Here is a 17,429-nt window from a genome sequence, read left to right as displayed (position 1 = left end):
ATCTGATGCTCCTCCCCCTTCCATGGCCTTCTATTCTCTCCTATCAGATTCCCCCTTCTCCAGCCCTGTACCTCTTTCACCAATCAACTTGCCAGCACTTTACTTTATCTCTCCCTCTCCCGGTTTCACGTATCAATTTGTGTTTCTCTTTCTCCTCTCCCCACCTTTTAAATCTACCCATCTTTTTTTCTCTAGTTCTGTTGAAGGATCTTGGCCTGAAACATGGACTGTACTTTTTTTCCATAGATGCTACCTGGCCTGGTGAGTTCCTCCAGCATTTTGTGTGTGTTTTTTGGTTGTGGACATGGTTGGATCAAAAAAGGCTATTGGTGATGTTCATTCCTCGGCACATGAAGCTCTTAACCTCAGCACTGATGAAGAAAAGAGCACGTGCACCTTCCTGAAGTCAATGACCAGCTCTTTTGTTTTACTGACATTGAGGGAATGGTTGCTGTCATGGTTGTTACTAAGTCTCAATCTCCTTTCACTACTCCAACTCATCATACTTGAACTACGGTGCTATCCTCTGCAAACGTGTAGATGGAGTGTTAGAGAATCTGGCCATGCAGTCATGCTCCATCACAGGCACAATCTTCCCACCACTAAGGACACCTTCAAGAGACAGCACCTTAAGAAAGCAGCATCCATCATTAAGGACCCTCACCAATGGGAGCATGCCCTCTTCTTGTTACTACCATCAGGAAGGAGGTATAGGACCATGAAGACCCTCAATCATTGATTCAGAAAGCTTATTCCCATGTCTTCAGATTTCTGAATGGTCTGTGAATCCATTAACAGTACCTCATGATGGTCCACATGTACCATGGCACCATTCCTTCTAAGGCATAATTGCCCATGTTTGCCCCTCAACACTCTAAACCCCACCGCTATATGTACCTATCCGAATATCTCTTAAATGTAATTATTCCCACCTTGGCCATGTCCTCTGGCAGCTCATTCCTAGTACTCACCACCCTTTGGGTAAAGAAGTTATCTCTCATGTCTCTTTTAAACCTCTGCCCTCTCACTTTGGCCTCCCTAACCCCGGGAAAAGACCGCTTTATCTATTTCCAAATACAGCTTAGCTATTCACTTTTTATAGATGTGCAGTGTCTATAAAAAGTATTCACCCCACCCCCTTGGAAAGTTTTCATGTTTTATTGTTTTAAAACATTGAATCACAGTGGAGTTAATTTGGCTTTTTAACATTGATCAACAGAAAAAGACTCTTTCATGTCAAAGTGAAAGCAGATCCCTACAAAGTGATCTAATTTAATTATTTAAATAAATTACAAATATAAAACACAAAATAATTGATTGCATCAGTATTCTGTCCATTAATATGACACACCAAATCATCACTGGTGCAGCCAATTGATTGTAGAAGTCACATAATTAGATAAATGTGAAATGGGGACACATCTTTTTCTCTTATTAGGGAGAGAGAGAGAGCCTGTGGTATGTTGAATTACCGGGTGAACGAGTAGTCTTTGGGCTGCTGCAAGTCTGTGTCTTTATTGATGCTTTGCTGCACGCTTGAGTGCTTGGTGGGGGTTGGGGGAGTCATTGCTTTCCTGCTGCTTATGTGTGGTGGGGGGGAGCTGTGGGGGCTTTGGGGTTCTAACATTTAACTGTCATTCTTTCTTTGGGGCACTCCTGTTTTCATGGATGTTTGCAAAGAAAAAGAATTTCAAGATGTATATTGTATACATTTCTCTGATATTAAATATACCTATTGAAACCTATTAAATGGAGATGTTTTGGGGACCTGTGTGCAGTCAAGGTGTTTCAATGGATTGTAGTAAAAATACACCTGTTTCTGGGAGATCCAACTGCCGGTGCGTCAGTATCCTGGCAAAAACTACACCATGAAGACAAAAGAACACTGCAAGCAACTCTGTGAACAAGTTATTGAAAAGCACAAGTCAGGAGATGGATACAAGAAAATTTCCAGGTCACTGAATATCCCTTGGAGCAGGTCAGTCATCAAGAAATGGAAAGAATGTAGCACAGCTGTAAATCTGCCTAGAGTAGGCCGTCCTCAAAAACTAAGTGACCGTGCAAGACCTATGACAACTCTGGAGGAGTTACAAGCTTCAGTGGCTGAGATGGGAGAGACTGCACATACAACTGTTGTCCAGTCGCAGGTTTATTGGAGAGTGGTATAGAGAAAGCCACTGTTGAAAAAAACTCACATGAAAGCTTGGCTAGAGTTTGCCAGAAGGCATGTGGGAGACTCTGAAGTCAGCTGGAAGAAGGTTCTATGGTATGATGAAACTAAAATTGAGCTTTTTGGCCATCAGACTAAATGCTATGTTTGGCGTAAGCCAAGCACTGCACATCAAAAATACAGCATCCCTACCATGATGCACGGTGATGGCAGCGTCATGCTGTGGGGATGCTACACTGCAGCAGGCCCTGGAAGGCATGTGAAGGTAGAGGGTAAAATGAATGCAGCAAAATATAGGGAAATCTTGATGCAGTCTGCAAGAGAACTGCGATTTGGGAGATTTGTTTTCCAGCAAGACAATGACCCCAAGCTACACAGGAATAGCTTAAAAACAACAAAGTTAATTTATTGGAGTGGCCAAGTCAGAGTCCAGAACTCAATCTAATTAAACATTTGTGGATGAACTTGAAAATGTCTGTTTATTCACAATCATTACGCAATCTGACGTATCTTGAGCAGTTTTGTAAAGAAGAATAGGGAAAACTTGCAGTGTCCAGATGTGCAAAGCTGAAAAAGACCTATCCACACAGACTCAAGGCCATAATTGATACCAAAAGTGCATCTACTAAATACCGACTTGAAGGGAGTGAATCCTTATGCAATCAATTATTTTATGTTTTATATTTGTAACTTAATTTAGATCACTTTGTAAAGATTTGATTGACACGAAAGGATCTTTTCTGTGAATCAGCGTCAAAAAGCCAAATTAAATCCACTGTGATTCAATGTTGTAAAACAATAAAACATGAAAACTTCTGGGGGGGCGGGGTGAATAATTTTTATAGGCACTGTATAAACCTTTTGCTGTCTTTATATTTGCTGCTGGGGTTAATCAGGACTGTGCTCTAGCTATGCAGCCTATTACAGGTTTACATCAGGATCTCCCCATGAATGACCCAGGAAAAACAAGTATCCCTATGTCCTTGTCTACCATTTCCATTTCCCTCCTGTGTTTATAGAGCTCCTTGTTCTGCTACATTTCTCTTCCCCTTATTAAACTCTCAGTTCTGGTAGAGATTATCTTTCCCAACTGTCCTCATTTTTAATTGTAATGTCTTGGTTGAATAAACCATGTATCAGTTATTCAGCCTGTCATCTCCTATTCTACACATTAATGTCCATTCCTTGTGGACTATCCAGGTTAAACAATTTTAAAAGCAATTGCAAGCTAGGTGATCAAGTTTCCTAACTTTATTGCACGACTTGCAGTTAAATTGGACACATCATAGAGTGCTGGACTTTCCAATACTTCAGCCCATTGTATAAAACAACCATATTGTTGTACAGACGCATTTCAGCTGTAGGTTATTCCTCTACATATGCTGTTCTTCAAAAGAAAAAGACGGCACGGTATCAGGAATCTACATTTTAATAGATTGGAGTGTATTTGTGTCACTAAAATATACAGAGTAACAAGCTACAAAAGAAAACACGCAACAATTTTATTTTTTTAATTTCACAGTAAACGCACAAGCACAATACAAAGTCACTGACAAATTGCTTGTCCTTAAACCGGTACAACTAAAAAAAATATTTTTTTTTACCATTTTAAAAAAGAAAATTGTCCCAAGTGAAGAAAGATTGAAATTCTACGTGGAATGCTTTAGTTGTGCATTCCCTTCCTCCCCACAAGTGCTGGCACCAACCACAGTAGCACCAGGCCGGCAGGTGCTAACCCAGCTGCAAGTCCCACAACAGCCATGGTATTCTCATTTCCAACTCTCCAAAGCACTAAACAAATTAAATCAACAACTTAATGAAAGTTGAGCCTAATTCAAGGCCTGAAAGAAAAACCTTTCACACAAAACTTGCTGGCAAATTTCAGAAATTCTCACCATTATTTTGTTGCCTGTGCAAAACATCATCAAGGTGGACATTGAAATGAATTACTTGATTAGCTGCTAGGTTTTCAGCGATGATTAGTTAGTCTCAGTTGTCCTTTACAAATCCTTCATGGTCTATGCTATATTAGTCTTCATGCAGAAATTTCAAAAGTAGCACCAATAAAAGCAACTTGTGGACCATTCAAAATGACCATCATGACATTATTAAGAACATTATTCCATAATATGGTGTCCATTTCTTTGACCTACTTAGAATTACTGAAAATTATGTCACTTTAAATCTGGATATGTGCGGACAACAGCTGTTCACACTGACATCAATTATTAGCCTTGGAATCAAAAAATTCACCTTGAACCAAATTGCTGAGGCTTCAATTCTCATTCTTACCACTAGATTGCCACCAATTTGCTCTATCGTACATATGAGTATATCACAATCTTGGCATGTGATCCTTTTTCCAGAGAAGGGAGGACAGGACAAAGACTACAAGGATCCATGGGAGCTTTAATAACATCAAGTCATTTAGTTATAAAATTAACAAGAAAGCAAAACTAAAATCCTTGGTTCAGTCCCAGCCCCATAATCAGTCATTTATAGGATAGATATATGAATATGTATTGATTGTGAACGAGTGTGGTTTTAATTCAAGATGATTGGGAGACACTGACATATGTTATTTCGCGGGTTCACCAGGAACATACAGTGGCAAGGACCAAATGATTTTAGTGGCACCATATTAACCCCTTAACATTTTACATCAACTCACTGTTGCAGAATTGCAGCTGATGTTGTTGTAATTAACATGCAGGTCATAAAAGCTGAAGAAATTCAATGTCTCATTTCCTAGGAAGGGGAAGATTTATCTTACTGCATCATCATCATCATCATCAGTCACTAAAAATATTGTCAACACTTTCCCAGTGATTCTTAAACCTTTAAATTAATTCAATTTATAATTGTAGGAATGGTTTCTTGCTTTATTACCTGTTTAAAAGAAAGTATTTCAGCAAGATTTTCTCTCTTTAAAAGTAACGATAATGTGAAGCAACACCAGGGTCAGCTACGTGGATGTGAGGATTTCCAAGAACCAAGCTCGTCACATTAGGGAAACCTACTCACTCAGAGACTAAAAGAGGATACTTACATTATTTTGACAATCTGAGATATTTAGCTTCAAAGAAAAAGGAAATTCTGCAGGTGATAAATTGTAAAGGCTTCTCTCCTCAATGGTTTTCTTTAAAAATCTGCATTATCTTGTAAAAGAAACTAAAAAAAAACAACTTCATTTATTTTAAATGTACAAACTAAAACATTCTTGCAACTCTACTATCACAAAGAAAGATGAATCCCGTTGGCTGGACGTAATCCACATTGGCATCACAATGCACATGGGGCAGTCTGGATGATAAGAGTACAGTATATAATTATATAATTAATAAAATAGGGTCTTCACTAGTTCTAGGCACACAGGTGCAAAAAATTCATTGTCATGCACCCTAACCTATATAAATATAAAAGAATTTTAGGTATTAATTCTTTGACAGAGCATTGAGAGTCATTATTCACCTGTACTTTTGCAACATGGAAAGTGTTGAAATTCACATTAGGAACATTTCCTTTTGATTGCTACTGCCAATGAAATCATGAGTGATCAGAGGATCTGTACTAATACCAGCTACACAAAACAAATAGATAAAATAAGTTGTTTAAGTTTATCCAAGATGATGCACATTACTGATGACATTTCACTCCTAAATATTTTACCAGTGACTCGCAGCAGAATTTAGGCTCAATGCAATCAGTGAGCAATGAAAAGATTTGGCAGAAATCAAAATGCAGCCTCCTTTTGAAGATGCCCTCTTAGAAAAAAGATCTGATCAGCCAGCATCCCTTAAAGAAACGGAGAATGTATAAAATGTTTAATGTAATTGTTGAAAACAGGTTGTTCAACGTATGTTCCAGAAATCTATTCCCATCGGAATTTGAGAAATTCTTGAAGTTGCAACTGTGTGTGTACTAACACTTCACTTTCCAATGGTCTTGGTGCACACACTTCTCCCAAGAATTCGTCTCCTTTCTTCACTCGTTTCAAAATGTCTTCCTGACTTTTTAATTTTTTTCTCCTGATCCAGGATCTGTACAAAGATGAAAACTCTCCTCTGCAGAGTGATGGCGGGAAGGAGAGGAAGAGAGAGAATATGAGTTATTAAATCAAATAGGTGAGAAGTTTTGGTGTAAGGCTATTGTACTGATACTGTATTTACCCTCCAAATAGTTACACTGCTCTTCCACTTCCCTTCACTCTTCCACTCCTCTGAAGCCACTGGCTTGCTGAATATTTAAACATATTCATATAACTGCCACCTTATTCAGTCTTTCTACTTAGGATCATGAATATATCATATGGAGGGTGGTGTCAGAAGGTGTGGAGATGGAGCCCAATTCTACATTCACATCCAAATGTTTGTTCCTTCAAGCAAGGTAAGTAAATTCTGAACAAGGGAATAAAACTAGTAAATATTTTACTAACACGAGAAAATCTGCAAATGCTGGAGATCCAAACCAACACACATAAAATGCTGGAGGAACTCAGCAAGGATTTCCCCGTGGCCACCCATTTCAGTTCTACTTCCCTTTCCCATTTGTCAGTCCATGGCTTCCTCTACCGCCATGATGAGGCCATACTCAGGTTGGAGGAGCAACACTTTATATCCCATCCGGCTAGTCTCCAACCTGATGGCATGAACATTGGTTTCTTGAACTTTGCTCCTCCCCACTCCCTCTCCTGCACCATTTGCCATTCTGGTTTCCTCTCTCATTTTATCTCCTTACCTGTCTGCTACCTCCCTCTGGAGCTCCTCCCCCTTCCCTTTCTTCCATGGTCTTCTGTCCTCTCTTATGAGATTCCCCCTTCTCCAGCCCATTATCTCTTCCACCAATCAACTTCCCAGCTCTTTACTTCAGTCCCTCCCCGTCTCCTAGATTCACCTTTCACCCGGTACCTTGTCCTTCTTCCTCCCACCTCTCCCTACTTTCTTAGTCTGACTCCTTCCCCCTTCCTTTCCAGTCCTGATGAAGGGTCTCTGCCCGAAATGTCGACTGTTTACTCTTTTTCATAGATGCTGCCTGGCCTGCTGAGTTCCTCCAGCTTTTTGTGTGTGTTGCCTTAATTTCTTTACTTCTAGTTTGAAGCTTACAGGTGTGCCATTCAAATGAGTAAAATTTAAAGCAGAGTGGATGGAAATTTGCAATTTCAGAGGTATGTACTTCAGATCCAGCATTAGAGATTCTTGCAGTTCTTTGAAGTCTACAGAAGTGGCTAACATTTCACTTTCATCAACATCGCCACCTCACCACTCGTTTTGGGAATCTGATGGGCAAAGCCGCCTGTTTAACATCCCTGCACAATAAGAACTCCACCCCCCCATCACATTGCAAGTAATTGGGTGCAGATTTATAATATAACAGCTTTTAAAATATTGTTATTTTGTAAGCGTACCTTAGCGGTGCCTATATTCCCTGTCCCGATCTCTTTCCTTGTCACGGTCTCGATCTCTATGTCGATCGCGTTCCCTGCTTCTCTCACGATAATAGTCTTCATGTCGATCTTCACTGTGAGAGCGCTCTCTGTGCCTGCGGCCTCTATCGTGAGAGCGGCTATACTCTCGGTCTCGCGATCGATCTCTTTTTCTGCAAATGTAAATGTAGTGAAACAATATTTTCAGCAGCAAATCTTAATTACCTTTTGGAAGAATAATTAATTACATAAAAAGGTGAGTATTAGGAGCCCTCTCAGTATTTATCAAGGAGATTAATAAAGTGGGCAAACTATCAAATGAGGTTAAAAGAAATTCAGACATGTATGACAGAGTTAAGATAATAAACTGCTAACATTACATTATTACAGATATGTAAGGTAAATCAATTAGAAAAGAGGAAAATTTCAAGGGGACCAACAGAAATTTTTTTATGATTCTTATATATAAAAAGGGGGATTGAAAACGGGTAATAATAAAGTTAGTTGAAGGTGGGAAAGTTCATGAAATCTTTCTCAGAAATGCAATTTTAAAAAGTTAGAAACTACAAATACAGCTTAGTTAGCATAATTCAAATTGGAAGGCCATACTTGAAGTTACTAAACTCTTTGGAAAAATTATACAAAGTATTGATTGAAGTAATAAAATGGATATAATGTATTCTGAAATCCAAATTACTTTTAATGGAAGTCCTTTCTGGAAGAAATGCGTAGTAAACTCATAATTGTAGGCAGAGTATGTGCAAACATGAAATTAGAAATAGATTGGACAGCAAGCTGGCTAGATGCCAAAAGAGAAAAAGGAACAGGTAAAAATAGTTCCTCAAAAGCTGCAAAGTGGTCCCCCGAAAGGTTGAGTGCTGAGATCACTGTTATTTACTATTCACATAAATGATTTTATATATTTATATAGTTTTATGCTTCAAACCTTCTGTAGTAAAGGTTAGCATTTCAGTAACTAATTAGTTGCTGCATCTAAATGCTAATCTTTTGTGTTCCATGTACCAGGACTTCCAGATGCTATCATACTGCACCATTTTAAGATGTACTTATTTTAGAATAATAAATTGTTTTCGTTCATTCTTCCCCTAATGTGCTAAGGGCCTTAATGGGGTGGAATTTGTTAAGTTGGTCCAATAATTTCTCTCAAGCAAAATGCAGGTGGATCTACCAGAAAGGGTGTAAAACTAGACCTCTTTCTGGTAAACAAGGGAGCACAAGTGACTGAAATTAGAGTGGGTGAGAATTTTAAGACCAGAGATCATTAATTCCATTAATTTTAAAATTGATATTGAAAAGAATAGGACTGGTCTGCAAGCTTGTCTTAAATTGTGACAATGCTACTCAAGATTGCATTAGGCAAGAATTTGCAAAGGTTGATTGGGTGAGGTTGTATACAGGCAAATGGTCGTCTGGCAAGAGGGAGGGTTTAAAAGTGAGATATGGAAGTTCAAAACCATGTTCCAGTTAGGCTGGCACGATTATAGAACCCTGATTCATGGGGGATATTAAGGTTCTAGTCAGGAAAAAATAGAGGCAAATGTCACATACAACTAGCTTGGATCCAATGAATAGAATATAGGAATACATGACAGGTAAATGAAGTGGGCTAAAAGAGGACATGAGACAGCTTTTTCAAGTAGAATAAAGGAGAATCCTAAGAGATTCTGTAAATATATTAAAAGTAAAAGGGTAATTGAGAACAGAATTAGGTCTTCATAAGAAATAATGTGGTTGTCTATGTGTGGAGACACATAAGGTGAGGTCTTTTTCTTTCTTTCTTTTTCAATCTTTTATTAATTTCAGCATCATAAGCATTACAGAAAATAGATACAGAGCAATTGGGATTACATTATTGATAAATAGTTTATACAAGTATAAACTCAATTGACACATAATTAGTGAGCCTCCCAAAATCTCAAAAAATACAAATATAATATAGGAAAATATAAAGTGAAAATATAAAAATATCACGAAAAAAGAAAAAAAATTATACCCCAAAAGAAAAAAAATCTAAACCAACTAGAAGAAAACTAAACTAAACTAAAGAAAAAAAAGAAAAAGAATGGGCTATTATGATACCTCAGATAAGACCATTAGTGTTGTTAACTCCACTCCGCTCCCCGTATATGGAGTAACAAAATAGAATTGGAAAGGGTCAAATTACAACATATGAAAATATTGAATAAATGGTCTCCAAATCTCTTCAAATTTAATAGAATGGTAGTAAATGATGCTTCTAATTTTTTCTAAATTTAAAGAAAACATAGTTTGAGAAAACCATTGAAATGTAGTAGGAGGATTAATCTCTTTCCAATTCAATAATACGGATCTTCTAGCCATTAGTGTAACAAAAGCAATCATCCGACAAGCTGAGGAGGTCAGATGACATTGTTCTATCACTGGTAAACCAAAGATTATAGTAATAGGATGAGGTTGTAGATCAATATTCAAAACAGTTGAAATAATATCAAAGATGTCGTCCCAGTATTTCTTCAGCAAAGGGCAAGACCAAAACATATGAGTTAATGAAGCTATCTCAGAGTGACATCTATCACATACAGGATTTATATGAGAGTAATAACGAGCTAATTTATCCTTGGACATATGAGCCCTGTGTACTACTTTAAACTGTATCAACGCATGTTTAGCGCATATAGAGGAAGAATTAACTAATTGAAAATTTTTTTGCCATTTCTCTATAGGTAAAGTAAACTTAAGTTCCCTTTCCCAGTCGTTCTTAATTGAATTCGATACATCTGGATTTATTTTCATTATCATATTATAAATAATTGCTATTGAACCTTTCTGAAAAGGATTTAAATCTAGAATTCTTTCCATTATATCCAATGAATATGAAATTGGAAAGGTAATAAGAACAGTATTTAAAAAGTTTCTAATCTGTAAGTATCTAAAGAAATGGGATCTAGGTAAATTACATTTATTAGATAATTGTTCAAAAGACATGAAACAATTATCCAAAAATAAATCAGAAAAATGTATTATACCTTTAGTTTTCCAGACTTGATAGGCTTGATCCAAAAAAGAGGGTTGAAAAAGAAAATTGAATAGAATAGGGCTTGCTAAAATAAATTGATTCAATCCAAAAAATTTTCGAAACTGAAACCATATTTGAAGAGTATATTTAACTATTGGGTAATCCATATGTTTGTCCAATTTAGAAAAATCAAAGGGAAGCGGGGTCCCTAAAATAGAGCCTAATGAAAACCCTGAAACAGATTTACATCAAGATTAACCCATTGTGGACTTGAAACTGTGTCCCAATTCCATGTCCAAAATTTTAAATAACGAATATTAATTGCCCAGTAATAAAATCTAAAGTCCGGCAATGCTAAACTGCCCTCCTTTTTGGGCTTCTGTAAGTATCTTTTACCTAGTCTACGATTTTTATTCTGCCATAAGGTGAGGTCTTAAATGAAAGATTTCATGTCTGTATTTACCACGGAGAATGTTGTAGAAAATGGGAAATTTAGAAAGAGTATGGTGTTGTCTTGTGACATATCCACATTACAAAAAAAGAGGTGCTGAAAGCACATAGAATTGGATAACAGGATTCATAACAGGCCAGTTCTTTTGAGGATGGTGCGGAGGCAGCGCTGGTGGAAACACTCAAGGAGCCGTAGATGGTGACGGTAGGTGACCCATGACTCGGAGCCGTACAGGAGGGTGGTCAGTACAATGGCTCTGTACATGCTGATCTTTGTGCCTTTCTTCAAATACTTGTTACTTCTTTTGTACAGCCTGCCGAATGCGCTGTTTGCCTTTGCCAGTCTGTTGTCAATCTCTTTGTCGATCTTGGCATCTGACGAGATGGTGAACCCCAGGTAGCTAAACTGGTGGACTGTCTTCAGCTCTACCTCACCGATGGTAATGCGGGGAGGGTGGTAATCTTCCTGAGGTGCGGGCTGATGGAGAACTTCTGTCTTCTTCAAGCTGACTTCCAGTCCAAAGAGCTCGGCAGCCTCTGCGAAGTAGGATGTTATACGCTGCAGGGCTGTCTCTGTGTGGGCAACAAGGGCAGCATCATCAGCGAAGAGTAGCTCTCAGATGAGTTGCTCCAATGTCGGTGTGGGACTCTAGTCGCCTCAGGTTGAACAGGCTGCCATCGGTGCGGTATCGGATGCAGACACTGTCCTCGTCATAAAGGTCTTCTGTGGCCCTTTCGAGCATCATGCTGAAGAAGATGGTGAAGAGAGTCAGCGCGAGGACGCAGCCTTGCTTTACTCCGTTGCCTATTGGGAAGGGTTCTGAGAGGTCGTTGTTGTGTCTGACTTGGCCACGCTAATCTTCATGTAGCTGGATGACCATGCTGAGGAACTTTGGGGAGCATCCCAGAATAGGCATGTTCGGAAAGCCAACATGGTTTCAGAAAGGAGAAATCATGTTTAACTAATATGCTGGAGTTCTATGAAGAGACAAATAAAATTTATGATAACAATATAATTTGATATCATTTACTTGGACTTTCAGAAGGCTTTTGACAAGGTACCCCACAAGAGGTTAATAATCAAATTACAGGAGGTAGGGATTCAGGGTAAGGTGTGTGAATGGGTGCAGAATTGGCTCAAAAACAACGAGTTATGGTGAGAGGATCGTTTTCACACTTAGATGTTAAAAGTGGCATTCTGCAGGGAAGACCACAATCCGTTTGGATTAGTGATAACATATCCTCCTCACTGACAATCAACATTTGTGCACCTCAGGGGTGTGTACTTAGCCCACTGCTCTACTCTCTATATACACATGACTGTGTGGCTAGGCATAGCTCAAATACCATCTATAAATTTGCTGACAATACAATCATTGTTGGTAGAATCTCAGATGGTGATTAGAGGGCGTACAGGAGTGAGAGATGCCAACTAATGGAATGGTGTCGCAGCAACAACCTGGCACTCAATGTCAGTAAGATGAAAGAGCTGATTGTGGACTTCAGGAAGGTTAAGACGAAGGAGAACCTACCAATCCTCATGGAGGGATCAGACATGGAGAGAATAAGCAGTTTCAAGTTCCTGGGTGCCAAGATCTCTGAGGAGCTAACCTGGTTCCAACATATTGATGCAGTTATAAAGAAGGCAAGACAGCGGTTATACTTCATTCGGAGTCTGAAGATATTTGGTCTGTCAACAAATACACTCAACAAGTTCTATAGCTGTCCCGTGGAGAGCATTTTGACAGGCTGCATCACTGTCTGGTATGGTGGGGGGAGGGGGGCTACCACACAGGACCGAAGGAAGCTGTAGGGGGTTGTAAATTTGGGTACTAGCCTACAAAGTACACAGGACATCTTCAAGATGCAGTATCTCAGAAAAGCAGTGTCCATTAATTTATATTAATGATCTGGATAACAAATAAACTAGTAAAGTTTGCCCGTGACACAAAATTAGGGGGAACGGACTAATAACATTCAGGCAGTGGAACCAATACAATTAGATCTAAGCAAAATCCAGATGTAGACAGATAAATGGCAGATAAATTTTTTATGTAAGCAAATGTAAAGTATCACATATAGGAAGTAGAAATATTAGATATAAATATACAATGAGGGGGTCTTGAGTTAGAAAGTTCACTGTATGAGAAGGATTTGGGTGTCCTGGTAGACTCTTCACTATCAACATCCAGACAATGCACAGAAGCAACAGGAAGGCAAACACAGTGTTGGCCTATATAATGCACTCAGTGGATTTTGAGTCAAGAGACATTCTCCGTAAGTTCTAAAATGTGCTTGTGAGGCCACATCTTGAATACTGTGTATGATTTTGGTTTCCACATTGTGTGAGGGATGTGAAGGCACTGCGGAGAGTCCAGAGAAGGGTGAATAGACTCATTCCAGGTCTGCAGGGTATGAGCTCTGAAGGAAGGCTGAAAGAATAAAATATTTTAAGCTAAGCAGATGTAGAATGAGAGAAGACATGATAGAAGTGTTCAAAATCATTAAGGCTATAAGTAAAGTGGATGCCAGCTGCTACTACAAAATTGATCCATCATCAAGGACACGGGACCATAGGTGGAGACTGGTTAAGGGGAGATTTCAGAATAACTACCTAGTTATATAGTTGAGAGTAGCTTTGTTGGGCCGAAAGGCCTGTTCTTGTCAAAAGCTTTCTGATGTTCTAATGTCTGCATGTTTTTATGCACTGAGTTGCTGACACATATTGTCTGATTAGATATTTGCATTAACAAGCAGGTGTACAGGGGTCCCTGATAAAGTGGCCACTGAGTGTCCATGGTTAGCTCAACTTTCTCTGAGAAAATATGATTGCCAAAAACAAGTAATGTCTTACTAAACTGTTGAACAATGACACCTGTGTAATGTCATACAAGAATAATCCTCCCTCTTCCATAAGCAGTATTAGTTTCAACCAAAGCAACCGAGGTGATGCTTAGTGTCTGCATACCTGGATCCTGACCCGTATGATTTGGACTCAATTCCATGGAGGCAGTCCTGCAGGGAACTGATCAGAACCTTACAGCGGTCATCTGGTGCAACTTTTGACTGTCTGATCAAGGCAATGGCAGTAAGCAATGTCTCGATTGCATTCCCATAGTCTCCTGCATAACAAAAAAATTGAAAAACTGAGCCAATTTTTGGATTCTAAACCAGTTCACACATTGCTAAATGTAAAGTAATAGTCTGGTCCTATATGTTGTTTGGCTGCAGTTTCAAAAATATTTAAACATTGTGGCTCTGGAATTTTCAAAGGTTCGCACTTCCGATGCATGATTATTTAATTGTAATTAGAACAAAATCTAATAGTATAGTGAGATACAGTACATGTTAATTGGAACGCAAAGCATCCTCTCAATATTCTAGAGCTTGAAGGACTGATTTTATTTTGTTCACCTTTTACTTATCTGTTATAGTGTCCTGATCATTGTGTTCTCTCCCTTTGGGGGCAAGCACTATCACACAGTAGACAGCTTTGATCAATATTATTCCTGGAAAATTTCATCCTTTGTCCTTTCTTGTTCCTATATACCTCACCTTGAACAAAATGCACCACTTTATTGCAATTGAAACATATTATTATCTGAAAAAGTAACCCTGCATGGATCACCATATTAAGATGAGCAGGTTAAGAGGTAAGGGTGTGTTGAGCTAATAACGTGCTGAGGGAATGGGTGTAATGGGCTTAAGAATCACTAACCTGTACTGGCCCCGGAGACAGCTTTGGAGATGGCACTACTAGAGATTGCACGGTTCTTGTTCATTATCTCTTCAAAATCTGCTTCACTCAAAGGGGGACTACTGGCGTCGGGATCTCTACAAGGCAAAGACAAGGCACTTCATTATTAATACAGATATAATTATAGTCAATCAGACATAAATTATATCATTTCACTAATATACAGATAGAATATGCATATTAGGTTATCACAGGCCTATCCCTTCTGCGTGTTGGCGCATAACCAAGTGGTTAAGGCATTGGTCTAGTGATCTGAAGGTCGCTAGTTCGAGCCTCAGCTGAGGCAGCGTGTTGTGTCCTTGAGCAAGGCACTTAACCACACATTGCTCTGCGATGACACCGGTGCCAAGCTGTATCGGCCCTAGTGCCCTTCCCTTGGGCAACATCAGTGGCGTGGAGAGGGGAGACTTGCAGCATGGGCAACGGATGCCTATATATATATCTCTTCTCTAGAAATGAAGATGATAGCCTTGGTTTTCTGTGTGTCTGAAGGCTTCCCTTCTTAGCATCAAAATACACAAGACACTGGAAAATTTAAATAAGAATGGAAAATGTAGGATACACTCAGCAGGCCAGGCAGCATATATGGAGAGAGGAAAAATAGTTAACATTTCAGATCAAACACCTTTATAAGAATTGGAAAAGTGAGAAATGAAACTGGTATTAAGGGGAGGTCTGTGATACTGCGGAGAATAGGCAAAACTGAGCAGCGTCAACATTGCAACAATACTGATGCCCTTGAATTAACAAATTCTAAATCACTGGTCTCAAACAGCTTACCTTCACCAAAGTTGACCAATCTCTCTGCATCTTCATCTCACACCAGGATAATCTAAAAGCCCTTTGCTTTCCCTTGTTCAGAGGCTCAACCAAGTTCCCAATCATCGCTCTCCTTCAGCAGGTTAAACTTGTTCTCACATTGAAGAATTTTGTCTTAAGCTCCTTTCATTTCTTCTACATTAACAATATCAATGTGAGAACCCATGAGTCCAAGCTTTTTGCAGGGTACACAGTATATTCCTTTTATCAGCTTTTCTCAAGATCTCTCTTGCTTCTTTTACTGGTGCATCAAAGACTGTAGTGTTGCTGCTTCCTTGAAAGTTTCATCACTTATGCTGCCAGTTTCATTCCTGCTTTCACTTTCACCAGGTCAATCTCTGACTCTAGCCTTCCCATCCTTGAATTTTACTTCTGCATTTCTGGAAATTGGTTAGTGACTACTTTCCACTATGATTACAGATGCCAACTTAGCCACACTGCTTCCATTCCTGCTTGATGCAAGATCTAACACTTTTCTCCCACTTCCTGTCTCCATTGCATCTGCTTGTCTGATCAGAGCTTCCAAATCAGTGCTTCCAATACTCTTTTCCTTTTTCCTGAACTATAGATGCCTCTCCACCATAACATCTGGTTCAAGTTCAAGTGTATTGTCATCTGACTGTACATATATTCAACCAAATGAAACAACATTCCTCTAGACCACTTTGCACCCACAAAAGATAAATCACATACAGAACATAAAACAAAATATCACCACAAATGAGTTCACAAAATATAATTCAAAGTGCTTGTAGTGGGCAGCACAGGTAAACAGATCACTGTACGAGTGATAAGACCCTGGTGGTGGCAGGGTCCGTTACCCAGTCTGGCAATCTTGAATCCTGATGCTCCTGTACCTTCTTCCTGATGGTAGTGGGTCAAAGAGATTGTAGGATGGGTGGTAGGGATCCTCAACAATGCTTTGGGCCCTTTGCATATAACCAGTAAATGTTACAAATAGCAGGGATGGAGACCCCAGTGATCCTCCATCAGTTTCTGCATTTCCATTCCCAGTCAGGTCAAGGATAGGGTTTCTATTGTTTTCATTTCCTACCTCGCTGACCTTCACATTCAACAGATCAACTGTGCAATTTCAGACACCTCCAGCATGCCAACGCCAGATGCCATGCCCTCTCTCAATCAACACCACTTGTATCTATACTACATTGTATTTAGATTTACTTATGGCACAGGAGTTGTTAATTTCAGTTCATCATGTCTATGGCTCACAGAGCAATTAGATTCCCCAACCAGTTTACCTTGTGACCTAGTCTCTCCCTTGAAAAATATGGATATATAAGTAGAACAAGGGTTTCCAACATTTTTTATGCCATTGAGCCTTAGCATTAACCATGGGGTCCATGGACCCCAGGTTGGGAACCCCTGAAGTAGAGTATATTTCTCTCCATATAGAATTAGTTCTGCTACTAATAAATGGCACAGCAGACTCAAGGTGGCTGCCCCTGATGTATACAGTCATAGAGTCTTACAGCACAAAAAATCACAACATGCATGCCAACCTGTTCAAAGTCAAAGGTCAGAGTAAATTTATTGTCAAATTACGTATTTTACCATATGCTACCTTGAGATTCATTTTCTTGCAAGTATTTACAGGAAAATAAAGAAATACAATAGAATTTCTGAAAAACTGTACATAAAAACATGCAAAAGACAAATTGTGCAAACAGAAAATAAATAATGCTGAGAACATGAGTTGTAGAGCCCTTGAAAGTGAGTCTCTAGGGTGGGAGATCAGTTCAGAGTTGTGGTGAGTGAAGTTATCTGTGCCGGTTCA

At 39.1% G+C, this 17,429-nt stretch overlaps 1 protein-coding gene across 2 annotated transcripts in view; it reads right to left on the bottom strand.

Annotated features, from left to right (window-relative positions):
* Positions 1 to 3,658: 3,658 nt before the first annotated feature.
* Positions 3,659 to 17,429, bottom strand: part of LOC140205131 (cleavage and polyadenylation specificity factor subunit 6-like) — a 79,201-nt gene continuing 65,430 nt past the window's right edge. Inside the window, exons 6-9 of one of the 2 annotated variants that reach the window (XM_072272357.1) lie at positions 14,777 to 14,892; positions 14,027 to 14,180; positions 7,575 to 7,765; positions 3,659 to 6,234 (exon numbers count right to left, since the gene is read on the bottom strand). In XM_072272357.1, coding sequence (XP_072128458.1) covers positions 7,576 to 7,765; positions 14,027 to 14,180; positions 14,777 to 14,892 — 460 coding nt within the window. In that variant the 3' untranslated portion in view covers positions 3,659 to 6,234; position 7,575. Of the gene's footprint in view, positions 6,235 to 7,574; positions 7,766 to 10,511; positions 12,037 to 14,026; positions 14,181 to 14,776; positions 14,893 to 17,429 lie in introns of those variants that run through there. The other variant, XM_072272358.1, reaches the window with a different exon arrangement.

This window comes from Mobula birostris, chromosome 11 (genome assembly GCF_030028105.1).
Source record: "Mobula birostris isolate sMobBir1 chromosome 11, sMobBir1.hap1, whole genome shotgun sequence".
Lineage (NCBI taxonomy): Eukaryota > Metazoa > Chordata > Chondrichthyes > Myliobatiformes > Myliobatidae > Mobula > Mobula birostris.
This window is presented reverse-complemented; position numbering and strand designations above follow the sequence as displayed.